Source organism: Pyrgilauda ruficollis, unplaced genomic scaffold (assembly GCF_017590135.1).
Source record: "Pyrgilauda ruficollis isolate IOZ18807 unplaced genomic scaffold, ASM1759013v1 scaffold27, whole genome shotgun sequence".
NCBI classification, from domain to species: Eukaryota; Metazoa; Chordata; class Aves; order Passeriformes; family Passeridae; genus Pyrgilauda; species Pyrgilauda ruficollis.
In genome coordinates this window covers 791,004-817,368 of record NW_024524044.1, presented here as the reverse complement: position 1 = coordinate 817,368, position 26,365 = coordinate 791,004, and the positions used below count along the sequence as shown (strand labels likewise).

General features: G+C 39.7%; 2 protein-coding genes across 8 annotated transcripts; one reads left to right on the top strand and one right to left on the bottom strand.

Moving 5' to 3' along the window:
* Positions 1 to 4,768: 4,768 nt before the first annotated feature.
* On the bottom strand, positions 4,769 to 15,037 carry DNAJB9 (DnaJ heat shock protein family (Hsp40) member B9). 4 transcript variants are annotated; one of them, XM_041471446.1, is made up of 3 exons: positions 14,905 to 15,037; positions 10,055 to 10,282; positions 4,769 to 8,307 (listed from the first exon to the last, which is right to left on the bottom strand). In XM_041471446.1, the coding sequence occupies exons 2-3, from the start codon at positions 10,269 to 10,271 to the stop codon at positions 7,877 to 7,879; spliced, it is 648 nt and encodes a 215-aa protein (XP_041327380.1). In that variant the 5' UTR covers positions 10,272 to 10,282; positions 14,905 to 15,037; the 3' UTR covers positions 4,769 to 7,876. The 4 variants fall into 4 exon arrangements, with proteins under 4 accessions (XP_041327380.1, XP_041327381.1, XP_041327379.1 ...); XM_041471447.1 differs by lacking the exon at positions 14,905 to 15,037 and adding an exon at positions 13,951 to 13,995; XM_041471445.1 differs by lacking the exon at positions 14,905 to 15,037 and adding an exon at positions 13,918 to 13,983.
* Positions 14,221 to 19,965, top strand: THAP5 (THAP domain containing 5). Of its 4 annotated transcripts, none has more exons than XM_041471440.1 (3): positions 14,221 to 14,342; positions 17,716 to 17,905; positions 18,550 to 19,965. In XM_041471440.1, the coding sequence occupies exons 1-3, from the start codon at positions 14,260 to 14,262 to the stop codon at positions 19,486 to 19,488; spliced, it is 1,212 nt and encodes a 403-aa protein (XP_041327374.1). In that variant the 5' UTR covers positions 14,221 to 14,259; the 3' UTR covers positions 19,489 to 19,965. The 4 variants fall into 4 exon arrangements, with proteins under 4 accessions (XP_041327374.1, XP_041327376.1, XP_041327375.1 ...); XM_041471442.1 differs by lacking the exon at positions 14,221 to 14,342 and adding an exon at positions 14,354 to 14,848; XM_041471441.1 differs by lacking the exon at positions 14,221 to 14,342 and adding an exon at positions 15,017 to 15,144.
* The last annotated feature ends 6,400 nt before the right edge of the window (positions 19,966 to 26,365 follow it).

The window sequence follows — 26,365 nt, the reverse complement described above, 5'->3', positions numbered from 1 at the left end:
ATATTGGTTTGAAATGGAGTAAAACCTTTAGGCATGTACAACAGAAACAAGCCTGTATTTCTAGACTACGTTAAGTGACTAATATATTTTCTGAGCCTAATTTGTGTATTTGCCTGGAAAAGAATTGCATGCCTTAAAAAAAATGCACTAAAGATGGCATGTTGCTTATTTCATATAGCAGTACTGCTGTGCCATGTAGCATTTCTGTGGTTCTTAGGCTTCATGGACAGCAAGTAAACAGATTTATGATATTGTTGGAATAGACTGTGGGTCTCATGAGGTGTGACAGCTGTTATTTTACAGTACTTAAGTCAGTGTGAAGTGACAGTCAGCCACCTACTGGAAATGCTGCATACAGGCATAAATAATGTGTATCCACAGGAGTCCTGCAGCACATAAATGCATTAATGCAGTCATATACCCTCTTTCAAATGCACTCGCCTTGGAAAATCAAGACCACGTAGTGGGCAGCTATGATGCTCTGTGACAAATTGCCCATTCTCCATGCTTATCCATTCTTTATGACACAATCCACCGTTTTCAAAGATAGTCTTTTTGAGCTTGCAGTTTATTTAATCCACATTCTTTTTAGTACACCAATTAAACTGGACCAATTTTAGACCAATTAAATTACTGTAAATCCACAGATATGAAAATAACTACCTTTATCTTCTTCATTAAAGATCCACACATCAAAAAACACATTATTTTCAACATAAAACAGGGTTAGTTCCTTCATCACAACAGAATAAAAAAGTTTTAATAGAAGCTCCTCGTACACAGGACATGTTTTGTAACACAGCCAAAAACATTACCTGAAGCAGTCTGTTAATTTGACATTGGTTCAGGAAGCAGGACCTCTTTGAATAGTCAGAACAACTTCGTGAAAACAGTACAATGTCAGGAGACAAGAAATCTGGCCTCTCCTCATAGCTGTATATCAGATTATTTATGTAACTATGTGTAACTCAGGTCAGGGCTCAAACGCGTGACTGAATTATGAGCGTGCAATAAGCTACTGTGGGTCTAAGCAGCAATAACTCATGATAACTCCTTGCAGTCTCATAGCCAGTGAAGGATGCATAAGCTGATGCAAGTACTTTGAATGTGGGCAGATGCAAAACAGTACTTAGAAAGTGTAAATAATACTCAGTTGTCAAGGGGATAACTTCATAGAGTGCCCTATGTTGATTTCATTAGGTGGCCATAAGTTGAAATAAATCTTTTTATTTTAGCAATCATAAATCTACCTGTGGAGTTATAAGTGCTCCAACCACTTCCTTCCATTACTTCTTACAGATATTTATTTATCATTTGTTAAAAACTCTGTTTCCCTCAACACAGAAGAGATTTTGTAAAATATTTACCCTGCTCAGGTTAACCTTCACACTAACCAAGGGACTGGTTTGGGTTTGGTTGGGTGGGGTTTCAGGTTTGTTTCATTTTTAAGCTTCAAGGTTGTCATGCTAAGTGCTGATTAGACCAACTTATTCTGCCAGGGATATTTTTTTTTCCAAAAACTTTTAGATTAAATTTATATCAGCAGATTTTATATAAGATACAATCTGCCAGCACCTGTCTCACTTCATGCCAAATTAGGTATCATTTGTCCTCCCACAGATGGAATAAAGAAAACCAGTACAGAAAACCAGTACAAAACCTCATGCTGCACATGTAGCTAACTCAACAGGATATGGCAAAGGCAGGAGGAAATTATATGGTTTGCACTATTAAAAAACCCCTAAACCCATTTAAATTGGATTTGAAAAATAGGTTTTGTATGTATGGACTAAAGTCAATTGATAGAAATTTGCAAAGCAAGTAGAAACATAACTACTATAGCCACTGCCAAATGGGGGAAGTACAGCAACTGGAGCAGAGTCATCAGTCATCAAAGGCAGAAAAAAAACAGAGGGGAGTTCAGTGTAAGAAGAGGCGGACAATATGTGCTGTTGATAGTAATAACATTTCTACCACCAAGCTACAAGCTCTGCATTCAGCTCCCAGCAGAAGCAAGCTATATTTGTGCTCCATCTGCACAGGTAATGATTTAATTTGTTTGTACACAAGTGATAACATCTGCACTCTGCTCCCAGCAACAGTCTGAGCCCTTCCTCTGCCCTGCCTCCCCACCTGTCTCCAAATTCGAGCTACCAAAAGGTGGCAGAACCACCCACACAAGCAGGCACTGGCTGCCTGACAGACTGAAGATCCATGCTATTTTAAAACACCTTTCAATGCAAAAATTTACATATTAAAGCAGAAGGACTGAATCAAATCCATTGTTGGGATTCATTAAGCAATTTGGGCAGAGAGGACCTTCTTCCTCAGCTGGAGCTCTGCATGCTCAACATGAATGATTTTTGTGCTGCAATGGATTCCCCTGCTTCAGGCAGGTGGAGTCTGGCAAACGCTGCTACCACACAGGCACTTCAGCTCCACTTTATAATGTGAGCTCCCTGAAGTGCCTATTGCTGCACAGCAGAAGAGACAGGTATGGTACTACTGCCATGTGGGCATAACACACAACTTGTCATTTAGATCACCACCAAAAAATTCAGCATATTGAAGGCTAAAAATCTTGCAAGTTCCAAGCCCTAAAGTAAAATGGGTTAAACTCTATTGCAACCTCCAGATAGCCCACTTCATCTTTCCTACAGCAGTGGGAGATGAACAGAAACGGCAATAACATCCAACAAGTAACCACTAACACTTCATTTTCTGTCTGGTATCTAGATAAAATTTTAGTGGTGCTTAACAAGAGCATTCAATGTGGAATTAGAAAAATCTTCATAAGACAGCAACACAGGTACAGCTTCAGGATCTCTTGATGTACATTATTCAATATTCTGTACTTCTGTTTCCTCTAAATCCAGCCTATCTGGAGTAGCAGTAACAGTCTCTGCTTTTGCTTCTGGCTACCAAATGTACACTGGCCAGAATTCTGCAGCTTAATATATGAGATGTTACAGCCCACCTAAGACAGGTTCCTCATTTCAGCTACTAACAGAGCCAGACATTAACATCAGTGTTCAGCAGTGGTCAGCAGCTCCACTGCACCAGCACCACTGAGCCTGTTGTCAGCACCCATTCCCAGCTGCCCATGGCTGGAGATCAGGTGTCAGGCTGAGCAAAAATGTGTCAGACACCTCTCTCCCCTCATGGATGCCTTTGAGAGGAGCATCAGTTTTTGACTAGAGAAACACACAAGTCAACACAACCTCCAGCACAACCCCCTCCCTTTTGGTGCAAACACACAAAAAAGATATGTTAATACCAGGGTCATGATCATTCTTTGGTGGACTGTTCCAGAAGAGCTGCATGTGGCAGACTGTCTTGTCTGCCATCTCCAGCAAGTGTCTCAGAGCCTTGACAGAATCCTGCAGCCATCCCTAGGGACCTGAGCATCTCCACACCATCTTTCGGTGCCACTGTAACCTCAGCAGGAACAACACAAGCAGTAATGTTCATTTCAGTGCCACTGTAGTTCATAAAATAGGTGCTGTTGAATCACACACCACTGCACAATAGGTAACACACTCCAAATTAAACTCTAGAGTACATCACTTCAAAGCAAGTTGTTGAGCTTTGGTCTAAATCCAGCGGTTTGGGTTTTTTTGGTTTTTTTTGTTTTGTTTTGTTTGTTTTTTGGTGGTTTTTTTTTTTAATTGTGTCAATTTTTTGTTTGATTTTGGAAAAATTTGTTGTTTTGAAAAATTTTTCAAAAAAAGGAACTGGAATCAAGGATGAAGGAGAGCCATAGCCTAGAATTGATTCAGACCTGTACCAGGAATGACTGACAGTCAATGGATATCACAAGTGATAAGTGGCCTCTACAGAGCTGGTCTCTGCCCATTCCTGAAGGAACAGGTGCCCACAGGAGTGAAGCCAGCAGCACGGCTGTGTGAATCACTCACTAGCTGAGGGCAGACCAGTCAGGCTCAACCACAACAGCTGCCAGAGCCAAACAATCCTCTGAACAGCATTTTATTCTGAAAGGAGCCCTATACATGGCACAGCTGATAAATTCTACACATGGCTTTTAAGTCCAACAGACACTTCTAATGAGTTTTCAATTTACAAATAATTTTTAAAAACCCCTATACTCCTCACTATAAAAATATAACGCAGATCACACATTGTTTCCAACACATTTAGTCCTCAAAATCTAGGCTTGCATTATTGACAGTTTACTTGGGTTCCAAGGAAGACGATTCTAATGAGAAATGGCCAGATGAGACAAGCCAAATCCCAAAATTTTCACACCCTCCACCTTTTAAAGATCTGACCCAGAAAACAAGAACTTTCAAGCAGTCTTGTGAATCAGCACAACAGCACCTGACCTTGGCTTCAGAACCTGCGATTCCCTGCGGCACTCCAAGCCTCCAGCGCTGGCCTCATTGCCCTCACACACCTCAGCAGGGCAGAGCACAGGCAGTGACCCACCAGCTCCAGGCAGAAGCTCTCAGCTCTTACAGCCCCTGCTTCTCAGAAAAAACAAAGTCCTTTTGCACAGGCTTTTTTGCCTGCTCTGTTTAACAGCATAATACCTGAACTCCAAACCATTCCAAACTTCTCCAAAAAAATACAAACCAGGTGAAATTGACCAAATTCTTTTCAGCCCCACTCTCTTCTCCCCGCCAACTCCATCATCTCATTCAGGGAAAAGGCAGTGGTCAAAACATTCATAAAACACAAGCACCACATAAACCACTTCAATTTGGTTTCCCATCTATATCTTGGAAAAAAAAAAAAAGACATCACACCATTAATTTTAATGTGTTTAATGTAATGGCACTCTAATTAACTTTACAGTACTTTTATCTCCACTAGATACTGTGTTTCAAAAGTATAATGGGAAGAAAACAAACATAAAAAACCACTTTGATGGTAGTTTTAAAAATAAATCATTTGGAGATACATATGCATAAATTACTTTCAAAAAATTGTTCAGGATTTTATTTCTCACCCTTCTCTAACAAAAACTGATTTTGTTGGGTATTCTCCTAAGATTTAAAGACAGATCAAAGATGGCACTTAAGAAACTCTGAAGTCAGGGGTGTCATAAGGTCATACCAGGACTTCCGCTGGAGCCTGCCATGAAGCAAACACTATAAATAGGGAAAGAATGTGCAAGAGCTCCGAATAAGTGAGAAGCACAACGTGTCTTGCAAGCTTGTGTTCTGAGGGCCATGAAAGTGAACTCTTGGCTGAGGAAAGCCTGCCTGAATTTCCCCAGCTAAGGCCTATTCAAAGCAAACCCATCATAGAAAACCACAGGGACAGCCATACACTGGTTTCTGTGGATTTGACCTTGGATCGACAACAAAAACAACCAGAAGGTGACTTGGAGAACCCATAAAAATAATGGAAAGCATTTGTTGTTTTTCCCATGACAAGTAATTAAGAGAAATAATATGAAATCAAGTCAGAATAGACTAGGCAGAAGTTTTTTTAAGGTGGATCAGCTATAAAAATAGCAACACTACTGGTTTTCTTATCGGTTTCATACTTACTTACACTTTAAAGAGATCAGGAAAACAAGTACATTTTGTCCTAAGTCTGGAGCGTTCTTTAAGAGGGGAAACTAGTCTAGAAGCAGCCAGGACCCTTATTTTCACCTTAAAGTTTAGCCTGAAAGATTGTACAGTCACTTAAATGACTTGAGTTTTTGGGCTGAAATGTGTTTCCTACAATTGATAGTGTTCATTTTAGCTTTCATTCCCTTTAATTCAGAGTTCAGGAAGGAACCTGAGTGCATTGCTCATTCTACTATTTACTTTTTTTTTTTTTTAATTAAGAAAATATTCCCTTGACTAAGAAAGGCATTAATATTTTACCTGTGCATCCCACTTCTAGAGTTGCCTCCCACCAAAGGACACTCACAAATACTCTCATGTTTAATACTTAATCTTTGTGAGAGAAAGTAATTCATAACTTCAAGTTAATGATTTGCTCACTTGGATGCCCATATGATATGAATTGGGCAGATAGTTTGATTCATGCACAGGACTAAAGGAGTATGTTAAAAAAAATAAATGCAGAAATCTACAGGAAAGTACAACTTTTGCTTGAATCATATATTAATTAAACAGAAGAAACAAAAATCTCTACTTACACAGAAAAGGATGAAAAAAACAAACACACTCAATCCAGCACTCTTCTTACTGTAAGAATATTGCACATTCCGATAATGTTGCACAAATTACTGGCTTTTAATAAAGACCATATATGAGGTATTAGTCTATTAATAAATAAAGAAGAACATGGAAAAGGAAAAGCGCTTAATATAGCGCAACAATCCATTCCAAGGATTAGGCAATGAAAACAAGCCATAATATGTACACTTGAGGGGAAGGCTAAAGTTCCTTAACAAATAGGCAGCTTTCAATATCAATCTGAGAAGCAAAGGGTTAAACCTCTTAATAAAGATTTTAAGAACTCAAAGCCTATTTAGAACACTGCTACTTAAAATGCTTATTTTGCTCATGCAATCAACCTGAAAGGTAAATTCTTACTTCCCAGTTCTAAAGGGACAGCCAATTTAACATACCGAACCTGTATGACCAGTTAAACAGAAGTTATTAGTTAAACTAAGCTACAACAGAATTTTTTGACTGACATCAGCTAAAGTATTTGGGGGCTTTGTTGTGCAGCATTTTCTGGTGGTTTTTTCTTACTTTTTAGTTTTAAGTAGTTTACACTGGTTGTGGGTTTCCATGGTGCTAAAATCAATACCCATTAGTAGTACTGTCCTTATTAGCAGTTTCCAGCACCACAAGGCATTGGCTGAATACAAGGATTCTAATTTTCAGTTTTACTCTGTGGTTAGGCTAAAAATTTACCTCTCAATTCACAACACTGAAAAATTCCTGCTGACAGGTAATAAATCTGCCAATCCAAACACTGTAGCTTTTACTAAGGCCCTTTCAGGAACACCACAAATCTGTAGGCAAGCTTATCTTATTGAACTTCCTAAGATCACAGAGGGGTATCTTAGTTCAATAAAGTGAGTTATAAAAAGTACATTGCACACATTGTAATACAGTAAGCATAAAACAAGAGTGTTTTGGGTGTGCCCTTCCAAACCTTGTCAGAGAGATATTTGTACTGTGGAAGGAGGGGGGGGAAAAAACCAAAACAAAAACTTTGTGTGCACACAAATTTAAATACATGAATATCCCTATGTTCCCCTAAATAAGTCAAGGGTTTTTCAAATCCTAAGATCGTTTCAGGCCAATTCAGAAATGAAACTAATTCCTACATCACTCAGTCTTCACATATTCCCTTGCTATTTTCCAACTTCAAAAAGTAAGGGTATTACTAATACTTTTGCAATGCTAGAGAAAGTAACAAAGACCCAGGGAACTTATATTTCTGCTGCTATTTTGTGTAAATTATGTAATTTGCACAATAAGTCTGTATCAGGTAAAAACTGCAAGTGCAACCTTGGAAAGAAATTAAAAAAAAAAAAAAAGCAGCATATCGAAATTAAAGTATCTCCTCTGCTTCAATCCACGCACCAGTAATTACATCAGTCCTGAAGTGGCTAATATGAAAAAAATTATATTACATTTCTGAAATGAAAAATATATATTTTGTGTTCAAATTTAGGGAAAGTGTTTACTAAACTGAAATATATATAATTTTTTCTGTCACATGAGATTATTTCTCTCCCATTCTAAGTAGTTATTGACACATTTACTTCCCAACAGCATGTTGTTTCTATTCTGAAGACTAATTTCATCTACAACTTCTTTATAGTAGTTTAAGTGTTTTTTAGAAATACAGTTTAGAGAATTTCTTCCATGTTAGCACAAAACCAAGAAAGATTATGAAGATGTTGAGTAAAGAAGAGCTTAGAAGAAAGGAAACATTATTGTCCAGAACAGTCAGTGTACGTGGTAACCATGTTTCCTCGTCTCTGAGTGACAGTCCTGCAGTGCTTGCTGGATCCATGAAACCTGGCATCAGTTCGCACCGCATGCCTGTGTGCATTTTCAAAGTCACTGAATGAAAACATCTTTTCCATATTTTCAAACACATCATCAAACAGTCCACCTCCAAAAGAAAACTCTTGGAAAGAACGTCTTTGCCGGTTATGAGCATCCCGGTGACTTCGGAAGTGATTTTCAAAGTGCTTTTTTGACCGCGAGTTTTGACTAAATAGGTCAAAGTCTTTGAAGAGATCGTCAAAGTTGAAATTAAATGACTGATGGAACGGACTTCCATTACTTCCTCTTCCTCCATGACGGCCAAGCTGATCATACTCTCTTCGTTTATTCTCATCTGACAATGTTTCATATGCTATTTATGTTAAAAAAAAAAAAAGTTACAGTTCATTTCTATTTAAAAAAACAGAAAAAAAGAAAGCCATACACAAAGAACAGTAGCTTTCTCACTCTTCCTGAACCAAAGAAATTTCAAACAAGACTTTCATTCAATGTTCAAGCCCAATCAAGAGCTCTACATTTATTTACCTTTCTCCAAACCAAAATAAACTGCATCAAAATAGTTACTTAGAATAACAAAAACACCTATATTATGAGGACAGGTTACTCATAATACAACACAGTTTAACTACCAATATATACCCCTGTTTAGATTTGAAACAAAATAACAATGAGAGGTGCTGATCAGAAAGCCTGAAGGAGGATGGATGAGTTAGGAGCTCTACCTAACAGGACAAAGGATCTGCTGCACTCCTATCACAGAAACACAGAAAACGTCTGCAAAGCTACTTGCCACCCAGCAAGTTCTAGCTACACCAGTAACAAGCAACAACAAACACTGAGGAGATAAGGAAAATTAATTTCACCATGTGCCAATTCTCAATTTTTTGCAAGTTCAGCAATAAATCTAGATTTTGTGATTGGATATACCCAAAACTAAATTAGATTTTCCTCCAAACTTTGGTTTAGAACTACAGCTACTGGTATTCCCAGGCAGAAACTCTGATAGAAAATACACCCATTCTGATAATTAAATATTTTAAAAACTCATTTTCTTCCCTGTCAAAGATTTGCAATTATTCTACATAATTCAAAATTTAAGAGTTCCTACTTCCTCCTGTAGTAGGTGTTAACAACTACAGTAAGTATCTAATGAGGCTTGTCACTCTCATTATATTATTCACTACTTCTCTTTCAAAATAACTCTTCTGCAGACAAGGTAAACGCCAGAAATCCCATTTAGCTTAGTTAAGAGATGGACAAATAGATGGATGTTATACATGAGTCTACAGGGAATAGAAGTGGGTATACCTTATTTTTCAGCAAGTCTTTCTGTTCTTGATTATCCACTTGCACCATTTTACCACACAGCACTTATAAGTGTTATATTTGTAGGATCAGAGTTCAAATTAGACATGACCTCAGACTCTAACCTCCTGCTCAAAGTAGGGTCAGTCATGAGATCAGACTAAGCTCGCCATCACTTTACCCAGTCATTCCTGAAAAGTGTCCAAGGTTGAAGACTGTACAACCTCTCTAGGTAATCTGTTCTAACACTGGCCTGTGGAACAGAATCACAGAATTGTTAAGACTGGAAAAGAACTCCAGGATCCTCAAATCCAACCATTGTCCTCAAGGTGAAAAAGTTTTTCCCTGTAAGCACTTGAATCTCTTGCACCTGTTGTCTATTGCATTTCCACCATGACCCACTGAAGCACCTGCTGTGTGTTTTCCAATAATCTCCCCATAGTTACTGCAAGGTTGCTGTTAGGCCTTCCTGAAGCCCTGGTACTAATCCTGAGCCAGATCTTATGAAAAAGATAAAAAAGTAAAAATTAACCTCCTAGGGCTAAAGCTGTTCTACTACCAAGTATTTTTTGTGAGAAGAAGAATACGCCAAAAGCCTAATAAGCAGAAATGAATAAACTGTGTAAAAGGCCTTCCTATTGCAAGAACACAGAAACAATTCAGATTTTGATGCAACACTTAAGTGAGATTCAGAAAAAAAAACCTTTATACCTCTTATTCAGTTAAAACAAAATGCACATAGTTTATAGATGCAAGACACGTATCAAATTATGACCATAGATAGTGTATATTACCTTCAGCAATTTCTCTAAATTTTGCTTCTGCTCCAGGACTCTTATTTTTGTCTGGGTGGTATTTCATAGCCAGCTTGTGAAATGCCTTCTTAATCTGGCGGTCAGATGCATTTTTTGGAACTCCTAAGATATCATAATAGCTCTCTGTAGCCAGTATTAATTCCGTTATCATTAAAATGCAGAGAGCAAATGTGAAGACAGATTGTGTAGTAGCCATTTCTCCAGTTCCTAAAAAGAAAAGGAAATATACTTGAAGAACAAGTTGTTTTACATTCTACAACAACTTAGTTACAGCTGTAGGCCGGCAGAGGAAGACCAGCATGGTACAGGAGTAAATGACAGACTTGTAAGCACACTGTTTTACACCTGTCAAACTCTATCACGCTGTTTTCATATTCACAGAATACCTAAGTGAAAATACTGCAAAGTGACATTTCATATGCATAACAACCACTTTAGTGTCTTTGTTTTACACTTAACTGATCATTGTCATACAAAGTTGCAAAAGTAATACACAGCACATTCCATTGCATCTAACATTTCACACTGCCACACCTGAACTAGCTTTTCATTAATCTTGAGTCCTAGGACCCCAAACAGAGTACCTCTAAATTAAGCACAGGCTGCAAAAACTGACCCTACTGGAAGACCAAGTCACTGATTAGCTGGTGCAACAATAGGAGCATGAAAATACAACTGGCCTGGAGTTGACTGTGAGGTGCAGGAAGACGAGGCTATTAGACGCTCATGCTCCGGTTCAGCTTGTTTAGCCCACCTAAAGTGAACATGATGAAGAGCAGATCATTCATTTCCAGAGTTCAGCCAAGTAAAGCACACTTTCCTCTATTTAACAGTAGGCTGGCTTAGCTCATCTGCATATTAGATTGCTTTATAAAGGACAACACCTACCATATCTTTGATATCAAAAAATTCATCTGATAAATATCACTGCATAGAAAGGTTTACATATGAAACCCTCAGTGTTAGAACTAAAGGAAAAAAAAAAAGTCTTTTATACAAGACAAATAGCTTCAACAATAATTAAAAGCTGTAATTTTTTTTTTAACAACTCATCTGTCAAAAAATATATTTTGAAGCAAATATATGAGAACTTAGGGGAAAATTGTGGCATATATCAATGACTTAAACACATAGCCACATGTGATCTCATGATTTTCATGAAGGACAGAGTGAGCTGTTCCTACTAGAAGGTGAGAACAGATAATATGCCTGTGCATATTATATTTGAAACAGAGTGCAGAAAGGCAAATGTTCAAAGATAGAATGCTGGCTGACACCTGACCAGAAGGATGTACAACAAGACCCTGAACATTCCAGATGTAACATGTTCTCCTCACCAGATTACACTGATTTAAATATAACGTAAGAACAACTCAGAGACGGTGCTACTTTCCTGAAAGTTGAATAAACAAATTTACAGTCTGAGCACCATTAAAGTCAGAACACTTTTGCTAGCCAGCAATATTTGCCAGGCAGAATTCAAAACCTTTGAATACCTGATACATATGAAAATTAAACATTTACATGAAAGTCAATTCCCTCTAAACAAAATTAAAAAGCAAGAACCAAAATTGGAAAAAAGAATACCATTTCTAATAGGCAAGTCAGGGGGCTAAAATGAATGCTGTGAGACAAGAGCAAAAGGCCTGCAAGATTAATCTACCCATGCCCTCTTAAGCATTTATTTGGCCAGCAGCCTGCATGATATCAAGTGTTAAGGGGAAGCAGTTGAAACAAATTGTATTTTGATCAGTGTACTTAGATACCAAATGGATAGTTCTTTCCAGTATTCCCCATGCACAATATCAGACATATTTTTAGTACCAAGTTCTCCCACATATCTTCTCTCACCACTTCACTAACCTGATATTTTACCGCTTGGGCACTAAGAACTGCACGCATGTACATCCTCCCATGTTTCTAGGGCTTTCTTCCTGTTTGTGCTTTATAGGTGCAGACTTATGTGTTCACCTCACATATGTGATTGTTTTAATTTACTTCATTAACCCACACCTGCATCATGCTTGCATAATCATCTGCTGCACTCTCTTAAGGTCAACCATCCTGCTTCTACTACTGAACACTGAAAAGAGCTAAAAGGAACAGTTCATGTCCTCCATTAAGAGCAAAACCCTCTTTCTTAAGTCATGAGAGCCAGAGATCATCAAGTTAGTCCTTCAGGTCTTCTGCTCTGTCTCATCATCTCAACTTTTATTATTTTTGATAACAAAATACATCTGAATTTTTCTTTTTCTACAGTTCTTTACATTAGGAGTTCTGTAATGAAGTTCTTTGCTATATTTGATTTCTAAAGCATAGTAAAAAAACAGGACTTAAATTTCAAAATTTTTTAAACGAGCAAACACAGATTTAATGCCGCCCTTGAACAAATCAATCAAACTCAAATTTAAGATGTAAATAAAAACCAAATACAAATAAAACTCCAGTATAAGCAGCATTTTAAACTTCACAGGGTTATCAGAGAGAGCAAGTCTTATATTTAGATACTGTCATTTATTGGATTTACTTTTTAGAAAACACCTGTTTTATATGCTATCAGTATCTTAGTGTTGCTACTGCCAACTACTTCAGCCTTGCCATTCCAAGCTATTTTTACAATCCTTTTCAAAAGAAAGTCTCTTAAATACTTTTGTTTGCTTATGTCTCTTCACCCTGTTTGTCAATCAAAAAGGGATAGATAAGTTGCACTTTCCAGATCATACACTGCAGCTACTTAAACCACATTCCAGAATTTAATAAATTCTGTACAAATTAAGCTCATGCATTAATGAGCTCTTCTAATAATTATCTATATACTTAATTTAGATACATCTGTCAATGAAGTAAGAGACCTTATGCCACATAGTAACTGTTTAATTCTGTTGGGTGAGCAGGTACAGATCTCAACTACCGTTCACCTGTGTATAAGAAGTGCACCGTATAATGTTTATTCAAAGTACTACAGAGGTAATAACAATCAGTTCTTCATTAGTTTATCAACATTTACCAACACCTGCACAATGAAGCAATGCTTGAGGATGATGTACCTAGAATAAAACCTGTCAGATTTAGAAAATAAGAAGCTACTTCTTCTTGCAACACAAATACCCTATTCCATCGTTCTTTGAAAGTAATTAACCAAAATCTTGGAAAATGCTTATATTCAAAGTCTCGCATACCCAGAGAACACAGCGCATCACTAGTGTTCTGCTACTGCTTTCATTACAGAATTGCTATACACCAACCTGTGGAATGCTCACGTCTTGTAATTGTTTCTGCAAGCAATTTACTAATAGTAATAAAGTTTCCGAGGTCTTCTCGGTTCTCCTACCACAACTAATCTGATGAGTAAGCAAGTTTTCCAGTCCTCAAGCAGCTACAGGCAAGTCTGTCAAACGGAGGGGCTTGTACTTGTCTTGACCTCTCCTATACTGACTTGAAAGCATATACAGAAGAAGGTTCCTGAATCTTGCCCTGGAGCACAGTGAAACGAAGGAATCAACCTGGCATCACCCCACTATCCAGACTCCTCAAGACCTCTCTGGAGCCGGACCGCACCATCGGGCGGGGCCAGGCCAGAGCTGGGCAGCCGCTAACAGCCACATTCAGCGACGCTGTCCCACCTCCAATGCAGCCAGGCTGGGAAACGCCACCGCAGCGCGGCCCACAGAGGCCCAAATTCCAAATTAATGCTCCGGACCGAGCCCCAGTGGCCCCTCTCTCCGCTCCCCCGCCTAGTTTCCCACGCTGCCCCAAGCTTCCCAGCGCCCCCCTCCCGACCCCTCCGCGTTCGCCTTCACTCCACCCACTTCAGCAACCTTCCACTTTCTCGGAGCCCTTACCCAGCGGCCGCGGCCCTTCTCCGCCGCCCTCACCTCAGCGCCGGCCCCGCTCCCCCGCCGCCGCCGCCGCCGTTCCCGCCCGCCCGCGCCCGGCGCTCGCGCAGTCCGGCCCCCCGCGGTTCCTACACGAAGCGCTGCGCCATTGGTCGTGGGGGCGCACGTGACGCGGTGCACGCGGGAGGTCGCAACCTCGGGACCGCCGCCACCAGCCGCTGGGGGCGCTGTGAGCAGGCGGTGCCGCTCCCAGCCCGGCCCGGCCCGTCCCGGCCCAGCCCAGCCCGGCCCAGCCAGCCCGCCCCAGCCCGGGCCGGCCCGCCCGCCCGCCCGCCCGCGGTGGCCGCCATGCCGCGGTACTGCGCCGCCACCCGCTGCAAGAACCGCGGCGGCCAGAGCACCAAGGACCAACGCAAGCTCAGCTTCTACCCGTGAGTGGCCGCGGAGCGGGGCAGGGTCTGGGTGGGCGCTGGCCGGGGGGTAGTAGTGAGCCCCACCGCGGAAGTAAATGGCCGAAAGACTCAGCGCCTCGGGTGGACCATGCTGGTGGTCGCCTTGGAACCCCGCCTGCTCCCGGGAGGCTGGAGGGAAACGACGCTGACCCCCTGGGGGAAGGGAAGGTGTCGGGGATAAAGAGCGGACAGCTGGGACGCAGTAGCAAACAGCGTCCCTCGCACCAGACAGGCGGAACTTGGGGGAGGGAGCGATGCCACGGCAGCGTCTAAGCGCCCTGCAATAGGTGCAGAGGGCCCGTGAAGTGAAGAGCGAGGAGAGTCGACTAAAAAATAACATTGGCACTTCTGACTCCGTTTCGCTGCTGCCTCCATGGAAGCGATGTTCCAGCAGGACAGGCAGTAGGGGAGGCTTTGGCTTAATGGTGAAATGTCTTGTGTATGACGGTTTACAGGCCGCGTGAAGGGCCCGGAGGAGTGAGCAAGTAAACATAAAATGATTCCTTAAAATTAAGCTTTGCCACTAGAATTATTACCTTACCTGCATTGTGAACAGAGGCATTGGTGGTTGTTTGGAAGCAGCTGAGTTAGCTGGAACTTAGCTACTTCGGCTGCCAAAAACCAGTTAATGGTGGCTGCATTGTGCTGTCCAGACTCTGCAGGGAGCAGTCGCACCCCAGGCCTGCAGTGACCTCTGCCCTGGTGTGGTTACGTGGCTATCGCTTCCCAGGATGCTGAGTTGTAAACAGTATTTCACAATCCTGAGAGAAGCACAGTGCAGGTAGCTAAATATGAATGTATTTGTGTAGAATAAAAGTATGAAACCATTTGTCAACAGAAGCAACTTAAGAAAAAATTGAAAAATAAATTTCACAATTAGCCTCAAAATCTGGTTATGGTAAAATTTATACCTCCAGCTAGGTTTTCTTTCAGTTTCTGATTAGTCATAGTTATTCCAAGATCAGGAAGGCTGTGTAGGAAGACCTACAGGAAGACTTCTTTGAAAGAAATTTTATTTTAGATTGAAAGAAAGCTTATATCCCTGGCACATTTCTAATATGGAATGCATCATAAAAAAGTAAGGAAAATAATTACTTTTCCCTTATGCCTTAGAGAGCATGTCATATGGATAATCAAAAGAAGTTTGAGCACTGAGACATGTCTGTATTCAAATGTATGGCATCAGTATGGAGATGTTTGCCAAAACTTAGCTGGTTTATCTAGCCTTGGAGTTGTGCTCCATTCTGAGTTTCATGCTCCTGTAGAAGGGGTGCTGAGAGTTGATTTATTGATTTCTTTTGCCTTATATTAGTGACTACTGCTGACATGAATTGCAAGTTTTATTCCCTTGCCTCTTACCACTGCCAAAGAAGTCCACTGCTGCACTGTGTTTGGGGTCTGAGCCCCTTCCAAACCTTTTGTCACCTAATCTCAACTGGCCTAACTGACCTTGTTTTATTTCTTCACTTCTTTGACTTGTGTAGTGATGGCAGCTGCTTCCTCTTTCCATTTCCCCTTTTTTTGTGTCTTGTTTACGCTAGATTCCGTTGATTAGTGAGGAGTTATTGAAGCATGAGCAGATTTTAGCAAAGTCACCTTTAAGCTAAAACAATAACTTTCACTGTCAGACCCTTCTCTTGCTACAGATTGTTTTGTTTTCCATCTGAAGCTGGTTGAGTCTGGGTAGAGCAGTGAGTCCTGTGTTGTGAGGTTAACTGCAGTGGGAGCAAGTGTTCTCAAGGCTTTCTTGGAGAGGGTGTGAGTTGTGACGTGACCCTCAATGAAAGGAGGCCATCGTCTTCCTGAGAGACTTTTTTGGACCTCTGCAGTAACAGCCAGGCTAAGCTGTGTTACCAAGGAGCACGCTCTGTCACACATGCAGTGCTGCCACTGGGTGCCCATGATCGAAGCAGACAGGATTTGAAAAGCCTGAACCTCTAACTTGTCCTTCAGAGGTTACTGTGTTCTTGTTCCTTGCATTATTCCTTGCATTCCTGCAGATACACAGAGCTGGATGCATCAAATGCCTGCTCTATTTCCTTGGTAATTTGAAGACTTACATGGCAGCAAATTCAAAAGGTTGAGGAAGGGTGAAGACATGCGCATTTATGCTATGACTTTCTCTCCAAATCACCTGAGTTTGCAGTTTTGGAGCACAGGGCCTGTGTATGAGTCTGCTGCTATGTATGGCTTTTGGAGGAAGCCTGCAGCTTCAGGGATTTGAGGGTGGCATCACAAAAGCTGAGATTTTTCCTTTGTAATTATTGTTGCTCGTGATTCTCAGGGATATTGTTTTCTGAACAGTAGTCACTTAACAGTGCTCAGAATTCAACTTATGGTTTATGTGTCATATGTGGTTATATGCTAATGTAAAATTGATATACATTATGTAGAAGTACATTTCAAATACCCTGATACCTGACTGAGAAGAGGTGAGAGACAAGAGTGGTCTGAATGTTCATGTTCCTGGTACCATCACTTCTTGACTGTGCATGCATCATAATAAGCCTTTAATTTGCCTTTCATTTGTGTATTGCCTGTCATTAAGTAAATTACATATCGTCACACACTTTCTTTTTCATTTAGTTCTCTTTCTGATGTCTGACCATTTGCATGTATTTTTAAAGTCAATTTTCTTTTTCTGTGAGGGTGTATACTCATCATTTACTTTTTCAGGTAGGTTAGATGATTGAAAAGCTAATTCTAAATTCTAAAATATGATGTGGGCTCCTAATCCTGTGAGAAAGTTTAATTGCTGAAACACAAAATATAGAAATGCTTTGCATCTGCACGCATTTACTTTTTGAACAAAATTTAAAACCTGTATTGGAAATATTCACATTGCCAAATTATCTGGTAATCCAAAGTGGGGCATGTATTAGGAGGTACTCTGTTAAACAGAAAATACTAGTTGTGTCTAGAAAGACAACGAAGCCCTAGAAGTACTATTAATAAAATAAAGACCAGTCTTAACTTTCTTTAATTATGTCTCAGTATTTCATCTTCCTTCAGCAGAACTGCTTTCTGAGCAAGTGTTAGAATCAAACCTTTCAAAACATCTGGGCCATGGATTCTGAAACCCTTAGCTAGTAGAAATCAGAAATTCTACTTCTGAACTCCAGAGCACATACAACTAGAAATAATGTATATAGTGGTTGGATTAACGTGTACATGACATCCAAATTAGCATTTAATAGCTAAAATTTTCTGAAAAAAATGTTTTTATAATCTTTTCTAAAGGAAGGTTACCTTCTCAGTAACAATGAGATATTCTTATTTAAAACAAAGAAAGACAACAATAACAGGGGGGGTTGTATATTTTCTTGTTTGTCTTTTCAACTGCTTTAAAAAGATTCCCACTTCATGATAAAGAGAGACTTGAGAAATGGTTGCGGAATATGAAGCGAGATTCGTGGACTCCAAGTAAGCACCAGCTCCTCTGCAGTGATCATTTTACCCCCGATTCCCTGGATGTGCGGTGGGGGATACGGTACTTGAAAAATACCGCTGTGCCAACTATTTTCTCTTCCTCAGATGATGAGGTAATCTATTTCTATCCTTTTTTGTTTTGTAGTACGAAGCTAACCAACTATTGATGTAATACAGATTTTTTAATCTGTCAGATAATCATGTTTTATTTAAAAAATAGAATTCCTGTCCATCAATAGAGTTTGTCAGCAGGACTGACACAAAACAGGTATGTGATTCCGTAATGTAAAGGAAGAGCAACTTCCCCTAGTTTGATTGGAGGTTCAATATCTTTTCTTTACTGGAGATTACAGAAGCATTTACTATAGAAAACGTTAAATTTCTTACTAGAATAATTACTGTATCATGTGTAAAACAGTCCAAATTCCCTAGAGTTTGAAAAAAAACCGACAATAAAACAAATAAAAAACCCCAAACCACAGTAAGGAAAAAAAAAGAAAACTAAAAACCCAAATGCTATTATTGCTTTTAGAGCTTTTAAAATAGTCTTTTAACATGTAGGACCTGAAGCAAAGTTGTGGAAGACGCTTACATGAATTCTTCGGCCTCTGATGTAATTTTTAAACAGTGCTCATCTAAGTTAGTCCTTTTGCAATACCATAGTACTAAATGATATCTGCCTAATTTTTTAATGCTCAGCGATTTTCTTGTTACAAGATGGTGATTTTCTTTTTTTTTTTTTTTTTTTCTCCTCCAGGAAAAAGATTCTTCTCAGAACAGTTCACAGCAGGTACAGAAAAAAGACCAGGAAGAAACAAACGTTGTGTCAGAGAAAGTATCTGTACCACTTGAACCTTGTACACCAAAGAAAAATTCTGTAATTGCACGAAATGTAGAGGAAAAAGCAGAAGTGGTTTACTCAACTGCACTGAGTGAACCTTTACAAATTCAAAACCTGCAGCTTCCATATGAAGGTGGCTTTCAGGCAGACAGTGTCATTGTTGATAGTTCATCTAAGCAGTACATGCATCCGCCTAATCCTATTCTAATGACAGCAGCAGTCCAGAGCGTGAAGGCTACCAGTGTTCATACTTCTACAGAGGATTCAGGAGGTTGTACAGCTACAGTCCTGCAATTTACAGACCCTGAGTACTTGAATTCATCTCTGAAACTGAACAGTGCTTTAGGGTCGGTTACTGACTATGCAGTTGAAAATTCTGTCCCTCATGTGGTCTGTTCTGGTGAAGTGCAGACAAGTGAAGATGCGGTTTTACTGAGTACAGTCACACAAACTATTGAACAGTTCAGTGGAAGTGAAGAGTCTGTCATTGCTATTATAATGCCAGCTGAGAGTCCAGAAGAGCCTGGAAGAGTAAATACTTCTTTTCTGCCCGTTAAGGAAGAGTTTCTTGACATAGAGGAGACAGAAGTGATTGAACGTGATGGAAATGAAATACTGCAGACTGAACATTCATACTGCAGACAAGACATAGACAGAGATCACCTTTGGCAAAAAATTTCAAAACTCCACTCTAAGATAACTTTACTTGAAATGCAAGAGGTAAAAACTTTGGGGAGACTCAGGTCGTTGGAAGCTCTTATTAGACAACTGAAGCAAGAAAACTTGCTTTCTGAAGAAAAGCTCAAGTTGGTAGAAAACTACTTTACAACACTTGAAGTGACTATGATACAGTAAAGGCTTTCAGTTGGTGGTTCTCAAATATCTTTTTAATCTCTTTGACTGTACTTTTGGACAAATTAACTTTTTTTCCAGTTGTGGTGTTTTAAACATCTAATGAAAATCATGTGAATAGCATTCTTTAAAATGTAACATCAAACAAAGCTAAGTGGTAGAATGTTGTCTGCAAAACATGACTGGCAAGTAAAACTTTTTAAAAAACCTGAATTGGCTAAATTTTCTTAAATGTGTGAATCAAGTCAGTAAAAGATAATTTAACCCTTCTTAGCTGCAGGCTTCTCTGAAACATGCAATGCCTGCATTGGGGACAGCAGTAGAATGGGCAGAATAAGCATATAGGATGAACAATTATATACGTACATATATGCATTGTCCAGTGAGGACAAAATTGCTCTTTAGTTTTCTGCTCATCTAACATTTGTTCTGATAGTTTTTTTGTATGCTTTGATCTTATTAAAATTGTTTCTGCATAAAGGTGTTTTCTTTAGTTTGTTTCTAGAAACAAAAATTCTCATAAGAATATGGTTCCAGTGGACAGGCCCATCTCATTTTTAATTTTTTTTGTTATGAGTCAGCTCAAGTGGAAAGCAATCTTAATACAGATGTATTTGCTAGTTAGTAAAAGGGAAAGCTCTATTTAGTGAATGGTGTCTGCATTGATACTGTTACAGCATACAGCTTGGTAATGCATGTACTCTTAATAATACACTGAAGGAAACAATGTTCTGCAGAGCAGGTTGCCAGTGAAAATAGCAGAATTTTACTTTGCAAGAAACAGAATTGCAAAACTAGAAATTTACTCCCTTTTCCTGATTTTATTAACTATTTCTAGTGCATGGGTTATCACTATAGTAGACAGATACTATAATTCATTTCAAGGAAAATTAATTTGCTTAAATACTTTCTGCTTATTCTGTCAGTGTTACGCTGTATGCTCCAGTACAGTGAAAAAGTCCTAGATCTTCTGATTCCTGACTTGACATCATAGCTGTGCTAGGTGATCCTTGTTACACCCCTTCCAGCTGAACTTTTCTAGTGTATTATATTCTACAACCATTAGATTGCTTGAGGATGTGTTTTTCATTATTCAAAATGGTGTCATCCCCACCACCACAAGTTCAGTCTAGGATTGAAGCGAATGAGTTCCTTTTCAATATTATTTATATTGTCTTTTACACGCTTTCTAAGCTGTTCTTTTAATCTTTTCATGAGGAATTGAGACTCAGTTCCCACTAGCTACAAAGCCGGCCTCCAACTAGATAATAAGTTCCAATTTCAAAATTTTTGAGACTTGGAATATCTTAAAGTGCAGAAGTTGGGTTGCTAAAGCACAGTGCTGTAGGAGGTTAGTCTGCCTTAGTAACCACTGGATTAGGCTTGCTTTGTCCTGCAACTCCTTAACTTCTTTCACACTTGAAGCACAGGCTGTGCTTGGTAAAATTGCTAAAGGACAAAGGTCACTTACAATATGGTGAGTTATTTACCATGTCTCTGACTCACTCATTTTGCCCTCCCTGGAGCAAGAGAACATTCCTGTTCTGCCTTGTATGTTATGAAATCACAAGGGGTGTTCTGTATACTGTAGAAACACTGCTGCCATATCTGATCCTGTCTTGGGAGCATTATCCAGGTGGCCTCTCTGAACTGCACATTTTGTAATGTTTTACAAAGTAAGAGATCTTTCAAAGTGATTTACAAAACGCTATATGAAATTGCTAAATGATTTGGCAATTTTAGAAGTCCCATGAATGTACTACAAATCCTTTGCTAATGCTGTATATTTTAAGACTGACAACCCATTTCAAAAGTTTGCAGTAGTCCTTGAATGGCAGTGAGAACTCAGACATGGCAAAAGAATAGCAACACCATAAGCTCTTGTCTCAGCAAAGCTCTATTCCCCCCAAAATTTGAGAGGTTTAACATGAGATTTGCATTGCTGATACATTTTTGCTTTTACTAAGAGCTTACAGTATTAAAATTAAGAATATTGTTTGTGGCATAGATTTCTTTAAACATGGGGAAAACCCACAATGCTCAATTTCCCTTTCTTTTATGGAATTTCTTGAGTTGACTTTGGCTGGGTGCCAGGTGCCCACCAAGCTGTTCTATCTCTCTACTTCCAGCTGGACAGGGGAGAGAAAACACGATGGAAAACAACTCACAGGTTGAGATAAGGCAGTTTACTAAAGCAAAAGCAAAAATTTCCAAACACACAAGCAAAGAAAGAGAAAAAGAAGGGTTCATTCTCTGCTTCACATTGGTAATGACATTCAGCCACTTCCCAGGAAGCAGCGCTTCAGCACGCATAGGGATTGCTCCAAAAGGCAAATACTGTAAATAAAGAATTCCCCCCTTCCTCTTCCTTGCCTTAGCTTTTATATGTGAGCTGACACCATATGGTATGGAATATCTCTTTGGACTACTTGGGTCAGCTGTCCTGGGATCCTGCCCAGGCCTGGCCGGGAAGCTGGGGAGACTGCACAGATGCTGTGCCAGCTCTGCTCGGCTGCAGCTAAAACACTGGTGTTTTACCAATCCCTTTCCAGCTACCAGTGCACAGCACAGCTCTGTGAAGGCTGCTCTGGAGAAATGAACTTTGTCTCAGTCCTAGATTATAGCAGAAAAACTTGCCAGGTTTACACATTTTCCTTCAGAGTGTGTTTTGGACCAATGGGGCCAGGGTGGATATATTAATTTTAAAATATTCAGCATTATAGTTGGCTTTGCTGCTGACAGGAAGGTATGTCTGGGTCCTTTGCTTCAGTTATGCACTAACCCTGAATTACTGGGCTAATTATTACAAGTAAGGAGAAATAGCATGTTGAGAATCAACAAACCTCTCTGAATTAGATGCTACATGTGCAGTGCAATTTCAGTGTCCCCTAATCATTAAGCCTGGCACACACACAATTGTATTTCAATAAGCTTTATGGGCACCTGTGCTGTATATTACTCCTTAAGATCCAGTGGAAACTGCTTCTGTACAGTTGCAGCTCTGCATCTGAGTAGTGCACTGAATCATCATCATTCCTTTTGTAATGTATCGGGCTTATCTTGATCCAAGTCAAATGTGTATGTTTATCTTTTCAATAAATTTTGATTTACATCAGTTTTTTTAAAAATCTTTTGATTTCCCACTTCCACTGAAGTAACTATTTCTTCAATTAGTTACTTCAACAGATGCAATCTGTTTTCTTAAGGCACCTGTTGAATTGTTCAGCTCTATTTCTTTTCCACTGTCCTCTGGCTACTGTAGAAATTTGGCTTTTGCTTTCTCCTGGATCTTTATTTAAATCCCACCAGTTTTATTAAATTTACCTTTAATTTTATTAAAATTACCTCAAGAAGTAGGTAATGCCTACAAGGTGTTCCATCTGGAATAAACTGGTGCTTATTTTCTGTGATTTTCCATCGTCTGAATTTATCACTCTCATGCTGTGAAATTAATCTCTCATTCAGAATGCAGGGACAGCTATGGGGATTTTTTATTCCTCTCAGACTAACAGCTGTCCAGAGTTTCTCTTTTGTGCTTTCTTGTGTCAGAGGTGCAAATATTGACTGCACTTTTGCATGCATCACAAGCATTCCTTAGAAGTCTGCCTAGATCAACGTCTTTGATCTTTTTTCACTTTTTTTACCACAGTGAATTTGTAATTATTCCACTTAAACCACTTGCCACTTAAACTATCTCTGCCTGCCTGTGAGAAGTGGTGAATTAATTCAATTTTTTTATTTGCTTGCATGTATAGCTTCTGCTTTCCCTGTTAAACTGTCTTTATCGTCAACCCACAAATTCCCTCACTTTTATTCTTCTGATTCTCTCTCCCTATCCCACCAGGAAAAGTGTGCAAGTGGCAGCATGAGTCTGTCTTAGTTTCTGACTAAGGTTTAACAGTGACACACACGTTGTTCCTGATTGCTTTATGCACAACTCAATGCTCCTCTCCCTGGATGATGCCCCTGAACTGCAGGTTAATGTCGTACACACAAATCCACGTCCTGTGCTTCAGCCTATCCAGTGCTGCCTCAGCAAAGCACTAGGACAGCTGAGCAGCCTTTCCCTGTCACAGAGAGATGGTCTAACACCCAGGGACCATCACACACACAGAGAGCCCATCACACACCCAGGGACCATCACATCACCTCACCAGGGCTCATGCTGGCAGGGCTGTCTGCACTCCATGGACTCCTACAGCCGTAATTAATTATGTCAATGGCAGTGGTAAGAGACTGCTTGGCAGAATATGTTATTTCTAAACCCACTGAAAAAGTGCTGAAATTTCTTTGCTCTTGGACTTTTTAAAGCCTTTAAGGCGTTAAAGTCTTAATCATAATGACAGTGGATCTATGAGATGCAGAGCCTGCTTTTGTGAGAGATTGCAGCTGCACAGTAACAGGCACCACAAAAGACCCACCTCCTTTCTGGGCAACCCAGGAGACACTGTGAGAAGCAGAATGAATTTTTTAACCACCCAGGCAGAACTGGACAAATTCCACATCCAACCTTGAGGAAAGGCATAAGACATGGCTGAATGACTTGGTTCCTTTCCATAGATTCCACAGGCAAGAAGCCTCTTGCTGTGTTGTAAGGCTGGAGCAGAAACTGGGCCTTGTGAGACACTCAGGGAAACGGGAGGAAGGAGTGGGCTTTGGCTTTGGCATTGGCAAAGGTGCTCTTCTCTGGGGCATCTCTGCACCACTGTAGTGCCAGTTGCAGGTGCTGTCCCCCTCGTTGTGTTCCCAATGCCAGACACAGCTCAAAGTTGCTGAGAAAACCAAGTAATGTGCTAAATGTCATGATTTGCCAGCATCAAGGCAAGAGGGGAGAGAAACAGAGAAAGGGAAAAGGGCAAATTATATGCTCATGAATTACTTTAAAATGAGCTTAGATTTGGACAAAAATGTATTATCCTTTGTTCATTTATGAGACAATTTTCTGACTTACACTAAATTTCTGCAACCTCAAGCAGATCTCTGTAAATGCTTTATAATTTTATTCCCACTTACAAAAAAATCACAGCTCTATTTTCTCCTTTATTAGAACCAGTGTAATGGATTTCTAATTTACCAGACCGTTTACTGCTGCCAAGGTATGAGTTTCAGCCAAAAGATTTTCCACAAAGAAAACAGTAAGAGTAAAGCATCTAAATGGACATTTTCCAGTAAACATATCTCTTGGCATTGTTAAATATTATGGGGTACATTGCAAAAAGTCTATCACTGTTTAAATACTTGTCTTTCCTATAAAGGATTGACATTTCTGATGGCACAAAATTTATAAGCCTTTTTCATAGTCATTCAAAAAGGTTAAACCGTAGAGGTGCCTGTGGAACGTATGTCTATTTCTATATAAAAATAGTATTTATTGCATAGAACCAAAGCAGCACTGCTCTCTGTAAACAGCAGGTGGTGCTACGGGATCACGCGGTAGACGTGAAACTAAAGACATGCATTTTATTTTTATTCTGTTGTTGATTAAACATCTGCAAACAGATTAACTATGCGGGGTTCGGGGTTTTTGGGGTTTTTTCCCTTATTTCAGATGTGTCTGTGAATTTCAAATGTATCTTTAATAAGGAAGGGTAAGGTATGAACAAAACAGTGTGACATTCTCTTCAATCTTACAGAAAATAAAACCTTCAGACAAGAGGAAACTAATTTATATTCTGAACATAAAACATTAAATTCGAGAGCTTTCTGCTCAAATGAATGGCAAAAAGAAATGTATTCACTGTCCTTACGTGGAGCATGATTGCATTCCTCATTTGTTGAAGTGGGTCAGTGATTACTGTTTGAATCCCACAAACAGTTTAGTGTTGCTTATTTGCATATAAATCAGGATAATAGTGTGAGTGTTTAATCACACCCTTCATCAGGGGTGTCTGGTTCACTGCTCAAGTACTGCAGCCATGCTTTTGAGACTGGGAAGATACGTGCACAACAATTTACGTGTGGCATAATCCCCTCTAAATTTTGCTGAGAATATACAACTTGAGATGATCAGAATAATGGAGTGTTGGTCGTGCACATTCAAGTAAGATTCTTCTTTTTTCATTGTTATTTTCAAAATATTAGCAAATATTTGGGCATTACAGTAAAGGTTAGAAGTACATATGTGATTTTCTGAATGAAAGGAATGGGGCAGCAGCAGTAGCACTGCAAAACCAGAGAGTGAAAGGATATGTATCATGGCAACCACTGCCTTCAAAAGCATAAACGATCCTCAAGGCTGGTGGGGCCACGTGTTGCAGGTTCTCTGAGTCCTCAGTGAGTGGTGGTCAGCCCCTGCACCACAGCCTCCTGGAAGAAATCTCACCTGACTCTGTATGTCTCCACCATGAGGTGCACCACAACTGAGTGATATTTGATATGAAGAAGAAGAAATTAACTAAGTAAATGTCTGTTCATCTACTGAATATAGATGTTCTAGACAGATATTTCAGATTTATCTTATAAACACCTAATATATTATAAATATCTAAGTTCCCTAGTATAGATCTCACCTGTTTCCAAATGTAAATCACTTTTAGTTCTCAGACAGGGACTAATTAGAAAGACTAAAGTCTAACACGAAGCAGTTGGGCACATCAGTCCTTCAAAATTGTGCCTCAAGCTTCCTGTACAGCCAGTGGCAAGATGAAGTCCTTTGAGAATTCTAGAAGGGATTTTGCTCAGATATTTCATTTGTACAGATACAATCCCTTTTTTTCCCTTAAGATTCTGAAAGACACCTTAATCTCTGTAAGAAATTTTAGGAAAGTAGGAAAACATTCACCAGGGACTGCCTCAGTCAAAGTATGTTGAAGGCACAAGTTTGGTGCTGCAAAACATCCTCACAAGGTGCACATCTGTTATAAGAGCTCTGCCCTCCTCC